This window comes from Mastigoproctus giganteus, chromosome 7 (assembly GCF_048544385.1).
Source record: "Mastigoproctus giganteus isolate SK-2022 chromosome 7, ASM4854438v1, whole genome shotgun sequence".
NCBI lineage: Eukaryota > Metazoa > Arthropoda > Arachnida > Uropygi > Thelyphonidae > Mastigoproctus > Mastigoproctus giganteus.
Window position 1 is genome coordinate 23170262 of NC_143581.1, and position 16198 is coordinate 23186459.

Genomic DNA, 16198 nt, shown 5'->3' on the forward strand with positions numbered 1-16198 from the left:
ATAATAATAATGGAAGAACCAAATGCAAATAGCATGGCGATTGAAATTTCGGGTATTACACGCATTCATATCAATATATCAACAATCAGGAATGCAACACTCCGCTGCATACTACAACTATGCTTGCAAGATGCTCGAATTGAAATGCATCGTGGAGTTTTGATTTTTTAAATACTGTAAATTAAAATGTTTGGCAAATCATGCTAGCATGTGACCTTCTAACTTGCAGTTCAGTTGCCCATCACTCATTTAGTACTTATATATAGGAGAAATAGAACATGTCTAAGAATTTTTGAATAAAAACCCCAGTTAAGGTCTCCTGGGGCCAATCATAGTTTATACTTGAAAGTTAGAAACGGGGGAGGGTCTTTTTTCGAGGTATAAGTAATAAAATGTTTTTTTTTTTTTTTATCTGTTCTAATACTTACCAGGTGTTGAATGCATGATCCGCTTTTATTAGGCATGGGCATTATATTTTATATTTATAATTCTTTCTTTCTTTTGAATAATCTACCAGTTTGCCCAATACACAATTTTGGCAATCTTTGCTGCATTATAAATTATACACTGAGTGTTTAGTGAAAAGGGTCTTCGACAGGAATGGGGGTTTTTACCATATTTTTGGCTATGTTTTTGATCTGTTCACTAATTTGGGAGATATAGGATGATCTTCATGGGCACATTTGAAGATGTGCAATTAGACAATTTAATCGGGAACATTCTAACCACTTGGCCATATGGATTAGAAGAATTAAACAACTTTCACATTTATCTAAATACTTTACATCCACACAATTTAAAATAGAAACTGAGTAAGAAAAGAGTACACCATTCCTGGATCTCTTGTTAAAGAAATATAACTCACTCCTGATAGAAATATACAGGTAATATACATGACAGAAATATACCTAACTGGTAAAATATGGTGGCTTTACTTACATAGAGTCGTTAATTTGATTACACAACTGGGGCAATTGGAATTAAACTCTATAATTGCCCCAGTTGTGTAATCAAATTAACGACTACGTAAGTGAAGCCACCATATTTTACCAGTTATGCTGTCTTTGCAGTAACCGAAATAGTACAGGAAGTACCACAAAACTTCTGAGAATAATCTGTAATACTTTAAGAACTTAAAGGCAAATTACACTCGCGCAGGTTGAAGTATTAATTATTTTAAATAATTTTCATTTCTGGATATACCTGTGCACTGTGCCACTAAAAGAATATTTAACATCAACAATAACAATGGAAGATTGGAAAAACGTTGCCTGGACTGAACAGCCCAGGCTCCTGCTATTTCATGCTGATGGGCAGTCAAGAATATGGCAAAAGATCTTCAATTCTCCAATGAAACGAGTTTTTATAGGCTTTTTTCACTCCGTGACTGAGTTAGTCGGCCTCAGGTGCAGATAGCAAGATTTTTTTCCCCATCGAAACTTGGGTATATCAACCACAGAACAGATGAAATTTATGGACATAATACCCATGGGCATATGTTAGTTCTTCGGCAGCCCTAAACTGTTTTTTTTCTATGTTCATGCACTTGTCTAGTGGCATGCATGTTTTTTTTATTTTTAACAAAATGACACTTGCAATGTAAAAGATTGTTGACCCATGATTTTTTGCATGCAATGCCTATTTGTACCTTACTTTTGGATGTATTTTTTGCTATTGAAATAATTTTGATTCGTGAAGCAAAACGTTTTACAAGTATGTGATACAAATATTTCCCTCATATGTTGCACAAAGGGAAATATTATTTGAAGCAGTGTTCGATTCTCACCACTAGCTCAAGTTGACAAATGCTTTCTGCCGAGACAAAAGAAATTTTCGGGCATTTATTCACAGGGGAATGTTTAGAAAATGCACAGTGGCAATTAAACAGATAATCAAAATTTTTTGTTGCATAGTAATTTGGAATCTGGTGTCTCACTGCGATTACATGATTTGTATGACTAGAAAATTATTCCTATGCACAAAAAATTTAGATTCTCCATGCTTTTAATTGCCACTGTGCATTTTCTAAACATTCCCATGTCCAAACAGTCTCCCCATTACTATTACTAAATACAGAGTTCTGTAAAGGTCTGAGTGATTTGCCTTAAACTTTACGTGACTGTTAGTTGCTCTCAAATGAGGGTTCCATGGTTTTCTTCCAGAAACTCTGGTTTTTTGTCCAGAAAATCAACCACAGAATACATGCAATTTACAAACAATATACAGTCCAATACAGCATAAGTTGTTGATGCACCTAAAACCGTGCAACAACCAATCCCAATTCTCTGAGAAGTCATCAAAATAAAAGTACTTCCTGTGGGAGATAGTTATTCTTGGTCCTGCTCACGGTGATCCCACCATGCAGCCAGATGCACGAGGGTAGGAGCTTAATGTGAGAGCTGAGGCCCCTGATTTCATTCATTTTAGAGCACCCTCTTCAAGCACATTTGGTAGAATGTCTGTCTTTCCCCAAGTGGGTGGAAAAGAGTTGCGTTCAAATCCCACCAATAACATAATTTTTATGGGCTTTTATCACGTGGCTGAGTTAGATGGTCTCTGGCGAGTGCATAATTTTTTCTCCCAGAAATCGGGTTTTATGTCCAGCAAGCAGGCAAATCACCTGTTGAACACACGCAATTTACGGACATTATATATATATAGAGCAATATAGCCTAAGTTGCTGATGAACCTAAAACAATACAGCAAATATCATCCAACAAAATGCTAAACTTGCACCAAATTCCTCATTTACTTTGCACCTAGCACACAAGAAGGCATCTCCTGTAGTGTTATGGTCCAAGAAATTATGGACGATGGTTTTTTTTTTTGGCTGATGCTATATAAATTTTTTTTTTTTTTTTGCATCATATGCCATTACTAATTCTAATACTAAGCCTGCATACATACCAAGGACTGTGCATGCAACAAGGCCTTGATTTGTAGAACCGCCATTGCAATCCACCATGTGCCAAACCAAGGCAGGCAGTCCAACTATTCCGGCTCATATTATTTACTGCTTTAGTTTTAGGCATAATCTGAAAAAAAAATTTAATTAGTTCTTCAAGCATGTAATACGCTAGTAAAAGAGTAATGACACTACACTATTCCCAGCAACTATAGCAATATATGTATTATGTGAAATTTATAAAACACAGCAATATAATGTACTTTCCCAAAATTTTCTTTTCTCGCAAAAGAAAATATTCAAGAATTATACTTATCCTCTGGTTCTGTGTATAAACTTCTCTCACTTCTATGATAATTACTTTGGCACTGGCTGACTTAACGGCAAACTTTCTAAATATTTGGATAATTACAAAAATACAAATCTTCCATGCTTAAAGTGCTTAAAAATATTCCTTTGCTGTGTATTACGTTTGTTAAGCAAAAAAACCTGCAAATTTTCACAAAAAAAACAACCAAATTATAAGTTAGCTGATGAACTCTGCCACAGAATGCAGGCATTCGTTAATTGTTCACATGGCACATCTCTTATTTCATTTAAAAGGCAGAAAAGTAAATAAAATAAATGTCCATTGAGGGCAGCTATCCTGATTACGTAAAGAACATCTCTATTCTGTAGCTGTTGTCAGGGTGAGGGGGCATAAGTATACATTCTTTGAGTGACCAGGGTTCAAGCCAGTGACTGCTGAATACGGTACCATTTCTTATATTCTATCTTGTGAATTCCTCTGACCATGTGGTTGTCCCTTAGTATAAGCAGAAAATTTATTTATTTTGTTTTGTGATAAACAAATGTCAGTACTCAACATCTTCATATTAAAGATTTTTTTCAACTGTTACTGGATATGCATGCTCAGTGCAGATGGTAATGCTAATAACTCATAACAAAATATTAAACAATCATGCCACAATTATGAGAAATCAGTGCCTCTATATAAAGACCTTTTTCTTTCTTACAGATATCAGATTTCTCAAGGCAGTCTATGAACTCGAAATAGAACAAAGGGAATCTACTTTAAGTATGGTGAATGATGAAGATTATTTTAATACCTCTGTAAAGTGAGTATTAGCACGAAAATGGCAGAATCATTCATGCAATTCATTGGGAAAAAAAGTGACATGAATAAAAAAAAAAATCAATAGAGCCAACAGATATGATGCTCTGTGAAACAATAGTCAAACTTCAGGAAGTTGTAAATTGAAAAAGAGTGAATTATGGGTAATTTTGAATGGAAAATGTTGTATAAACAAATATTCCATTCTGAAGCTTTAAAGAGCTAATAACATTTGATGTTATAAACAGCTGTTACTAAAATGTGGGTAAATGAAAGGGAGATCATTGGATTAAAATATATATAATATATATAGTTGCAGAATGACAAAACCAAGCAAAGTGTAAACTGCAGCAAATGCAGGATGTTTCAAAAGTATGTGCAAGGAATTCTGGATGTACTCTTGAGTCTAAAAAAAAGAAAAAAATCATATAAACATGTGTCTAATTCTCAAAGGTGGCGGAGCTATGGCTGTTCTGAATTAAAAATATGGCTATGGAATTTTGACTGGTAAAAAAAAACAGAAAAGAAAAAATTAATAAGAATAATCAGATAAGATTCAATAAGAAATGTTTATTCATACTAGGCCTGCGTATGTCTATTCTAATAAATTAGAATAAACATGAATATGTTTATTTTAATTATTTTTTGCATTCAGCCAAGCTGTGTAACCATTCAAAACTAGAGACGTTTATGAATACTTTTTATTTTAAACCCTGGAATATGTCCCAGAATTTTTTGCATATATTTTTGAAACATCCTGTATTAACAAATGACATATCAATCCATTAAAATTCTGTTAGGATACGAGGTAAATGGGAAACAAAGCTGAGACATGTTTGTTTGTTTGTTATTTAGGAGCATTAGCAACTAAGGCCATATTGCTCGGGGATATGCGGTGGTCATTCCCTGACCTTTCCGCATCCTCCGTATTTGGTGGTGACGGGCTCGAACCCCGATCTAATCAAGAAGCGTGTGCTACGCACTACTGCTCCTTCCCACCTGGCTACGGAGGCGCCAGCTGAGACATATCATCTTGCAACTGTAAAAGTTGCAGTAAAGGTCTATACAAAGTTGCCATTTCAAAAGTAGAGTATATTCTGGAATCCTACAAACTTCATGTTTTGTAGTTGTTCGGATTTTCTTTATGGAGGCCACACAGGCTCTCCATAAATGCGATCTGTCATTTTAACTGTTCAATTTCATAAAAGAATAAGAGGTGAAAACCATGAACAGGAGTAAAAAATGTAGGTATGAAAAATCCAAACTGAATGATACTTCAATAAATTAGAAAACTATGAAATAATTTGAAATCCTTAAAAGATTAAAAACAATTTTTAAGGTTGTCTGATAATATAAAATATTACAGTAGATTACAATGCATCTCTCTCTCTCTCTCTCTCTCTCTCTCTCTCTCTCTCTCTCTCTCTCTCTCTCTCTCTCTCTCTCTCTCTCTCTCTCTCGGGGAGAGATCCTGTATACAACACTGGACCCATAGTGACTTAAGTGTCTGTCGGCCCCCTCTCCATCAATGCTCCAGTACTTGTGCGTGCACACACACGCATGCACGGCTTAATAATCCCTCATAAGGGCTTATGAGGGATATATCCCTTATCTTCCAAAAGGTAGATAGGTAATGGTCTAAAAAAGGGAAGTATTGATATGTTCAAAAAATGTCATACATTAATGATTCATTTTCTGATTTTTAACTAAAGGCACATGGGGGATATATCCCCTGGTTACTCTTGTCTCATCATTTTTTCTACTAGGAATTTTTTCTCAATACCTTATATAGAGTGTAGTTTTTCAAACTATGCTCTGTGGAGCCCTTGGGCTTCGCAAGGAAATTTTAGAATGTTAATATTTTTTTTCTAAAACTAAAAAATTGAATCAGAATATGCTGTGTACAAAAGTAAATAGTAAATTTGGCTTTTTCTGAGTGACCTTGGACTGTCAATGTGCATCATATATGTCTAAAAGCTTGAAGTAAACTTGATCTGGTGCTAGTGACTGACTGTTTCTATTTTTAGTGTATTTTTTAAAAATTAAGGCTCCGGATTGTTTTTTTCTTTTTGATATGGGGCTCCACATGTCTAAAACATTTGGGAATCCTTGATATAGAGTATATTCCAAAAAAACAAAAAAAGGAAAAAGTCATGTTTTTCTATTTTATCTATTTCTTCCTTTTGTATATATAAATATATTAAAAAAAAAAAAAAAAAGACAATACCATAACTTATATTAGGCACTAAACAAAAAAAAAAAAAAAATCACCATTTTGTAGAATATACTATTATAAACAATATTTATAATATACATTAATGACAACATAGAAATGAAGTACACATCACTACCCTGAAAATAGTAACAATGATGGGAGGTGAATATGGAAATCATTTGATTATGCCTGTTATTACTGAGAACCACCCAGCCATTTTGGCAATGGAACAGTTCTTTTCCTATGGGAGGCAATTCTCTGGGCACTTGGGCTTCAGCAATGGTGGGGTACTGGATAGCTGGTTTATGCTAGCTATTACTGAGATAACTGTGTTGTTGGGAGAAAGAGAGATAGAGAGATCAGAAAAGAATATATATAAGAACTCTATTTCACTGACTATCAAACATGATTTTAGATGGATCACAGGAATATCTGCTTGAATTATTTGAGCCAGTGGGGAGGGAGGGGACTGTTACCTTCCCATGTACTGTACTTGTTAAAACTTTTTTTGTACAAACTGGCCTGCTAGACAGGCTAGTTTGTACAAAAAAGGCCTCCACAAATTCCACTTTTAATGTTAGGGTTTGCTGTTAGGACTATGGCCATTTTGACATTTTGAGGAAATGGCACTTAGGCAAGAAATGCAACATCACTGGAAGCTGTGCTCCTCACTTAGTATTACTGGTGCATTCTTCATTATTTTATATAATCTTTAGTAAGAATACTGATGATACAGGACCTGCTGTGCTCATATATCAAGTAACTTGGTACACTGCTTTTCTCCACTTGGATTGTGGTGGGGGATATAGGGTCTGTGCTAATGATGTCCTGAGATTTGGGATAAACCTTGGAAACAATCTCCCTATGCAGGGAAATTTGGGAGGGGGGTGGCTCACTACTGGTGGACTGGGACAAGACTCATAAAACAAGTCTATCCAAACTCAGCTGTTTTCTGTTCAACATATAGGGAAAATTATCATTTGGATTTTATACATATTTATATATTTTATCCTCCAACTAATTAAAAAAATACTGATGGAGGAGGTTGCCAAAATGGATGACTGCAGAGCTGGCCAGTCAAATAGAGCAGAAAAAGGTAGCACAGGATAATTACAGAATGATGAAAAGCACTAAAGCCTACAACAGGTACAAGTTGATCTGCAATAGTACCACAAATGAGGTTAGGGAGGCCAAGACTGCATATGAGAAAGCATGGTTAAGACAGCAAAGGATGAGGACAAGGAATTTTTCATGTATGTGAATAGAATGAAGAAGATGGCTAATCAGATCAGACCTTTGGCAGTGGGTGTGGGAAATTCTTAGATAACCCAGCTGATGTTGCGGATGAATTGAATAGGCACTTTGCATCGGTCTTTACTGAAGAAAGATCCTTCACGCCAAGAAGAGGCTGAGCCATATGAAATTAGTGATTTCATAATTACAGACGAGTGTTCATTAGAAAAACTTTTGAGCATAAAGGCAAGCAAGCTCCCAGAGTTGATGGCATATAACCTGTAGTTTTGAGGGAGACTGCCAGGGTGTGTATTGAACCATTGAAGTTAATTATGAGGGAATCTTTGGATTTGGGATAGATTCCTCTGAATCAGAGAAGTGCCAAGGTATCACCAATACATAAAGGCAGTTCTGAGAGTGAAGTTGGTAACTACAGACTGCGTAGTCTGACTTCAGTGGCAGAAAAAATCTTAGAGGCAATGATTAAGAATGCAATTGTTTCGACATTCTGAAATATTGATCTAAATCCATCATTAATAATATTGTACATATATTCAATATTTGAAGCATTTTCTTCTTTGGCATTGCTGCTGTTATGATTAATGCCTTTTTAAATATTAATATATCATTGTTTTAATTATTGCTTCATTTAATTCATTTATTGACAATTTCAGATTTTTAATTAAAATGACATTAGAGTAACAGCTTATAAGTAATATAACTGATAATGATTCAATATAAAAAATTAACACTTGATTCAATTCATATTTTAAGAGCGAGAAAGCAAAAAGCTTTCAGTAAAGGAAACATATGCCACAGTCCCAATAGATATCAAAACATTACATAGATTTGATATTTAAATTTTCTGTTACAACAAAATTTGTTAAACTACAACACTACTTTCAGAGAGATAGATAGATAGATAGATACACAGATAAATGTCAAAGTTTTCAGGTCTCAGCTTATACAGATTCTCAAATCCATGGGTGGTCCAATTAAAATAGTTTCTGCAGAGCGAATAAAATTTCCATATAACAAACGGATTTTGAGAGAGACTGGGTACAAACTGTTTGGACCTCTGGCCTTTAGGCAATAGAGCTGCTGCTGTAGAAAGCACAAAGTAAGAGCGCTATAAAGATAACAATCCACAATTTACTGTTCATAATACATTTACAACCATCTCTCCTGTATACTATACCAAGAAGTTGAACTGGTCATTGCTTTGTGTTCATAGCCAGTGGAAAAGATTAAGGCACGTGTAGCACGTGCAATATCACATGGTCTTTCATTTCGCTCAAAGCGTTTCACAATTTCATATTTTTTCTCTATCGACAGAGGCGGTCTGGCCATAAGCCTTTCCGGGGAAACCCCGGTGGGCTGGGGTGATTTTGGCCATAAACCATAGTATGAGGCCACTATAAATTTTCATGGGTAAGAATTTTTGACCCAGTCTGCCTCTGTTTATCGATATTGCTTTTCTTTTTCTCTCTGAATCTGCAGTGTCTTCACCAGGACGCTTCCTTTTCACACCTTTTAAGTATTTTACTAATTTTTAGGGAATAAAGCACAATTACAATGTGAGGAGGCATGCTTGGTACACATAAACAAAGCTGCGCGCATGTAGCAACTGAATAAACAACACCGTAAAGGCAGAGATACACTATTAACACCTCACATTTTACTAAAGCACATTTCTGGGGGTTACTACCATAAAACAATAAAAACAATTTCCAGTTGCATTTCTGCTAGTGGAATCTGTTATAAACTGGTAGTAAACTCGATCTAATTGCACTTGTGATTATACCGATTGCTGGAATTGTGTGGGTTACAAGAAATGATGATTCTGCCATTTCTTGTAAAAATGGTTCGACTGCCATTTCGTGTAAACACAAAGGCGAATCGTGCATAAGTGAATTCGGTTCGTGTTATATAAGATATCGTTCCCCTATTTATAAATCATGTATGATCAAATTTGTGTAGTGTAAACACGTGTTATATGAGGACTGACTGTAACATAAAACTTTTTTCTTCTTCATTTATTCCTTCAACTTACACTTTCCGGAACAACCTCCTTCACATGTACTTCCCGAAAATTACAATCTATAGAAATTCAAGTCTAATGTCAACAATTACCTTATTTCATCTTCTCTACCTTTAACTAACATACTAAGTACCACAGCTTCTAATAAATTTCATGTTTGAGGTTTTCATATGAAAAAAAAAATAATAATAATCATGCCCATAAAACATTTCTGGCACTCAATCTTCACTCTAATTTTGTTCAAAACATTCCAAATTTTTAATTTTAACCACTTTCAATTTTTTTATTATTATTTTTTTTTTATTCCAATACTCATGTCAATGATAGATTATAGTTTCACCACTCATTTGACGGTGCTAACTAAAACAATTTCCATATTTTTAATTTCATCAATAAAGTTTTTAAAACAGGTCTCCCATTCACTGGCTATTCTCTCGAAATTGTATGTTTTTATACACGATTAAAGAACCATAATCACGTATATGGCGTGCATAAGACAAACTAAGCTTACCTTAATCAAGAATGAGGCTCTAAACACCTGAAGTTTATTTTATTTTAGCCAGTTTATTTTACTAAATTTTAAACTTCAAATGGCCAATAAAGTGCCTCACCTTAAAATCTGCTGGATTCAGTTATGCCAGGCCAGATCTATATGCTACAAGAGTGGTTATCTCTGCCCTCCCACTCGGCAAGAGAAGCATTAATGATCAAGGACAGGTTCATTCTGGAAGGCCCAACCTCCAGCAAAATAGTTCTTCCCTGCTTTCTAGGGATAGGGTAAAAAATTAATAGCCAGGGAGAATAAAAATTGTTTTTTTTTTTTTTTTTTTTTTTCCCCAATGCAATTCCAAGCTAATCCAGAACAATCTATGTGACCCACCCCACCAGAAGAACAATGTAGAGTGCAAAAAGTATGCCAAAAATACCTGATTAAACACTGTCCTAAGCAACAGGACGTCATGCTATCAATAGGGACCATTCCCTCAATCTCAATTTAATTGGAACATGGGGAAGTAACAGTCCTTCCTGTAGTTTAATATGTTCAAGCAGACCATTACTAGGTAAATTGAACCCCCCCCTCCACACCGAACAACAGAATCAAATTTAATAATAGCTGAACTAACAACCCCAGGGGCTCACATCTGGTGAGTATGGGCTTGGAACACCCAGGGTCCTTAGCTGGATATCATCATTCTTCTCTTTCTTAGTGATTCCCTTCTACTTCTCTCTCTCAGGGTAACTTGGGAATTTTCTTTTGGCTGGTGCGGCATAAGCCTCAGGCTTCCTTACACCATATAGCTAATAATAATAATAATAATAACAATAGATGAACTAGTTATCCAAAATCCAACTACTGTTGTACAACCAAGATGCTCTAAGAAGGCTGTCAGCTATAAGAAAAAAGCTGTTCCATCATTCTAACTAGCATTCCCAAGCTACCAACCAAAACTTTAAATGTTATATGACCAAGGAGCACAACTATATTTCCATTACTGCTCCCATCTGAATACTGACCTGTTAACTCATGCTCTGTTGCTATGATTTTTAAGCTCTTATTAGTGAATATCACTGGAAATACTTTTAAAACTATGTAAATTAAATCTAGTACTGTATTTAAACATATCCATTGCTGAAGACCCCCACCTTGGCAGGGTTGAAACATATGGAAGTAAACCCATTTTTTAAAAGAAGAAATGCCATCTTTGATGATTTCGTCCTGCAGGGAGAAGCCATTCCACCAAAATGCACTGGAAATGCAACGTTGTCACTAGCCAAAACACAGTGATTCCATAAGCCCATATTCCATTTTTGAAAAGCGAGCTAAAAATGAAAATATCTTGTTAATAATGCAGATTTATTAATTTTAGTTATAATTAATATTCCTAAATGTCACTTCTATTCCTAAATAGAGCATATCTATTAGAAGCTACATAAACAGATGTAACTTCCCATAATCCATGTAAATTAAAAACATCTTTGTCAGCTAGAGAAAATGGATAGGAAAAGGTACATAGGACAATATAATCCTTCCCCAAATTCAGGAAAATAACACAAAAAATATGAAAACAATGGAATATGTCGGACACATGATCATAAAAAGTTAACAGATAAGTTTTTGTTAAACCCTTACTTTAAATAAAATAATAAATAAAAAAAAACAATAAAAAAAAAAAGGAGTTAATTTCTGTGTTGTAAAGAAACAGGCACACTTGCTTTAACTGCAGTGTATCAAAGTGATTTATATGACTGTTGCATCAAGCTTGTGGATAGTTCACTTCAAATACGCAATGAGCTAACTGCTAATTGTACAATGTACATGTGTGTGATGGAGATAGAGCAACAATTCTGAATCATTTTCTAATTTTAATACAATGACATATGGGGAAATTCTCTTCCTCCCTTTTTGCCGTTTGTGATTTTAATACAACTTCATATTTGGGGAATACCCCCTTTTGCTATTGGATTAAAATCAGAAAAGGATATAAAAAGGATGCAACAGATCATTTGAATGGAGATATGGCAAACCTAAGTGAATCACAGTTTCCAATTTTAATACAACATATGGGATGAACATCCTCCCTTTACCCTTGGAAAAAATTGGAAAGGGCTATAAAAAGGATGTAATAGATTAAATGAATAGAGATATGCTGTTGTGTTCAAATCAGAAACTGTGATTTTCTTAGGCTGTCATATCCCTATTCATATGTTCTGCCACATTTTTTTTATATCCCACTCTGATTTAATCAGAGGGCAAAGGCAGGGGATGAATGCCCATATGCTATTGTATAAAAATCAGAAACTGCAATTCACTTAGGTTGTCATATGGGGCAAACACCACCTCCTTTACTCTTGGATCAAAATTGGAAAGAGATATAAAAAGGATGCAACAGAATACTTGAATGGAGATATGACAACCTAAGTGAATCACAGTTTCTGATTTTAATGTGATGGCATATGTGGGAGTACTTCTTTCCCCCATATCTCATTAACAAATCGGAAAGGAATACAAAAGGATATGTTTCTAATTTTTTTGATTTTTATTCAAGGGAATATGGGGTGAATACTTTGTGCATTATGTACTTGTTATATACACACACACAGATGCTCCCCGACTTACAATGAGTTCCATTCTGGTACTTCTGTCATAAGTCGAATATAAATAGCAATGGTAATATAGGTAATATAAATAACAATGGTGATAAGAAAATAATGGTAACTAGGGGGCTTTGCCCCCTGCTCACCAACCCCACACATGCTCTTCTACGTAAAATGTAGAGGTATGACGGAGTAAGTAAAATCTTTTCTACGTAAGACACACCTGTCAAAAAGCACTGATGTTCTTCCTCTCCCTTTTTATTTCCATCTTTCAGTTATCTCCCTCACTCATGCTTTTTTTTTTTGTTTTTTCTTTTGTTCTCCATCAAGAAGCTCACGCGACTCCTGATGGAGAGCAGCCAGAGTACGGTAGACGGCCTGACTCACCTCCCAGTGGTGGTGGGCAACGTGGAGTCCCACTAGGGGCCCTGCAGCCAAGAAGAGAGCACAAACAACAGAACCCAACACTAAACTACACATGCAACACACAACACTTTTCTGGTTTTTACAGAGGTTCTGTATTCATCATAATAGTACTGATGGCGTAGATGTGGAACCTTACCCAAACAATATGCCACTATGATCAATATCTAATCAGGAAATGACCTATGTAATTATTTACTTGTGCATTTGTAGTGATGTAATTGCCCTGCCCACTTGTACATGACCCACATACCTCTTCTCCTGCTGGCTACCCCACTTATGTGGCATTCTCAAGGTGGAATAAACATCACTATGTAATTAATTACCTGTATTTACATAGGTCACTTAGGAAAAGGCCTTTATCTTCGGGTTCCATAATGCATGAGGAATATTGTTGCATCCGAAAGAGCAGGATTAAAATTTTTAACTAAAATATTTACAAACTATACACATATTTAAAATATTTACAAATATACACACTATATCGGGTCCCTTCATCAGCTGACATTACAATGGAACATCAAATGATGCCATGCATGCTACAGAGTGAAGCACGTACATGAGGTTGGTGAGTGTTATGGAGGCAGTTGTCTTTCAATGGAAGACAACAATGTAATTATTTACCTGCACATTTGTAGTGACGTATTTGCCCCACCCTCTTCTCCCATTGGCTCGAATAAATATCACTAGGAGGAAAACTTTTTTAATGTATAGAGAGATAATAATAAGAAATTTAATAAGAAAAGGGAAGTAAAAATTTCACAATTAAAGACATTAAAATTATTCAGTGAGAGAAAGAGGTGCTAGACTTTTCAGCAGATGATGGCAAAGGCACAGTGAAACTCTTCTTGAAAAACTTGTGTAATGTTGACTGCATACTTTGTAGCAAGCAAGGGCATATTGAATAGTTTTGTACACATTTGAATATCTTTCAACATTTGGATACATTTCTTCCAACATCTGCATTCCCTTATTAATTATGGCAAATGACTCTGCCATCTTTTTCACTGAAAACTTTCTTGCATGCTCTGGTGTGTTTCTTCTACATTTTCTATCTCTTCTTCTGTAACGTCTTGTAATTCCAGCTCAATCAGCTCATCATTAGTTAATTCTTCTGCTGTGTTTTTGGCAAACTGCTCCACATCATTTGCATTCACTTCCAATTCCAGCTGCTCTCCAAGTTCTACAACTTCGTTACTAATTTTGGTAATAGCGTTATCCTTATCAAACCTAGGGACATGAATTTCCAAGAGATTCTTCCATATGACACTCATGCATTTACTAGTAACCTCATTCCATGCTGCAGCTATGTTCATTGTGCAATGCAAAATGTTATAAGCCTTCCAAAATTCTCTCGGAGTTTGCCCTCTTTCAGCAGCAGTAATAGCCTGAAAAAACATCTTTTGAAGGCAATAAGCTTTAAATGCAGGATTAATTCCTTGGTCTAATGGCTGAATAATTGATGTAGTGTTTGGTGGAAGGTTCACTACTTTAACATCAGGGTGAATGTCATCTAGGTGCATTATCCAACGTTAACAAAATTTTAAATGGGATGTCTTTTTCATGACAATAATTCTTGACTTCTCTGGTGAAACAATTTACATATTTTCAAACAATGGTATGGTCATCCACACCTTTTTGTTATGCCAATAAAACATTGGCAGGGTATGTTTATTGATATCTTTTAAAGCCCTTGGATTTTCAGAATGATAAATTATCAATGGTTTTAGCTTATATCCTACATTTCCTCCAAAAAGTACGGTGATGCAATCTTTGGATGCCTTAAATCCTGGCATTGTTTTAGCTTCTTTGTAGATGTACGTACATTCAGGCATTTTTTTCCAAATTAAGCTTGTTTCATCCACGTTGAATATTTGCTTGGGCAAATAACTCAAATTCTATTTTTTTTTTGTAATTTTTTAAAATTTCAAATTTTTAAAAATTTAATATATGCAACTGTCGTAACTATAAATGGTCATAAGTCAGGGAGTATCTGCGTATGTGTGTATATATATATATATATATATCCATGTTGCACATTTCAAATTAACATCTTTGCTTTGGTGTATATATATATGTATAACCAATATTGTTACAAGCTTGATATTGCAACAATGACTTACGGTGCATTGATACACCCTAGTTAAAGTAAATATGCAAAAAAAAAAAAAAAAGCCATCGTACTTAGAATTCATTGTTCATTTTTTTAAATTCAGTGGAATATTTCATTGCTACAACTATGTAAAAAACTAGTTATTATTTCATACATAAAATCAATAATTAATTTGTATACTATAGGATTGTAGGATGTTCTTCAATGCAGTGGTTGAAATCATATAAAATCTATATGCTTTACTGCATTTGATTATGGGAATTATTCTGCTCAACTTAGAGACAAATATCATTATCCATGGTTCTGCCTAAGTTGCTAATATCTTTTAAATTTTATAGCACTGCCTGAACAGGTGATTCCATTATACATTTAAGAGTCTGAGACTCTGTCAGAGTAGCTGTTTGTAGTTATTGGCTTCTCATCAGTTGGCAGGTGACCTCTATTAAGAAACGAGCACACTTGCTTGGCAAACTTATTCTAAACTATGAATGACTTATTTAGTCTAAGCCAGAAGTTCTCAAACTTTTATACGTTATGCCCCATTAAAATATTTCAAAAATTTCATAGCCCTGCATCTTCCAGTGTCCTTATTTCATTAAAAGAGGGCTTTGAAGAAACAACAGGTGTATCCCATGGGATACACCTCACAGTTTGGGAATCTCTGGTAAAAGCAAACAACCAACAGATGTATGAAAGAAAAATAACACAATGACCACTATGTGCTAGACGTTCAAGTCATATAGCAATTCATTATGCACATAAGCTTCCAGTAGCGTAGCTACCCTTTTTCGGGACCGGAGGCAAAGAACATGTTCGGGCCCCTACTTAATTAATGAAAATTACAAAAACAGGAGACAGCCAAAGATGCCGGGCCCCTAAAGAGGCAATTGTCTTGCCTGCCTACTTGGTAGCTACGCTACTGTAAGCTTCCTTACAGTGCTTGGATGTTCACTTAGACAAAATACAGTATGCTATCCACAGTTTGGCATACATTTGCTAACAAATGCCATCCACTTGCTGATGAGAAATAGCTTCTCATCCAGTAGCTTCAAAATGAT

General features: G+C 35.1%; 1 protein-coding gene across 1 annotated transcript in view; it reads right to left on the bottom strand.

Annotated features, from left to right (window-relative positions):
- LOC150082640 (1-acylglycerol-3-phosphate O-acyltransferase ABHD5-like) overlaps positions 1-2939 on the bottom strand; it is a 57905-nt gene extending 54966 nt beyond the window's left edge. Inside the window, exon 1 of the mRNA XM_090378722.1 lies at positions 2908-2939. Coding sequence (XP_090234848.1) covers positions 2908-2921 — 14 coding nt within the window. The 5' untranslated portion in view covers positions 2922-2939. The remainder of the gene's footprint in view (positions 1-2907) is intronic.
- Positions 2940-16198: the final 13259 nt, after the last annotated feature.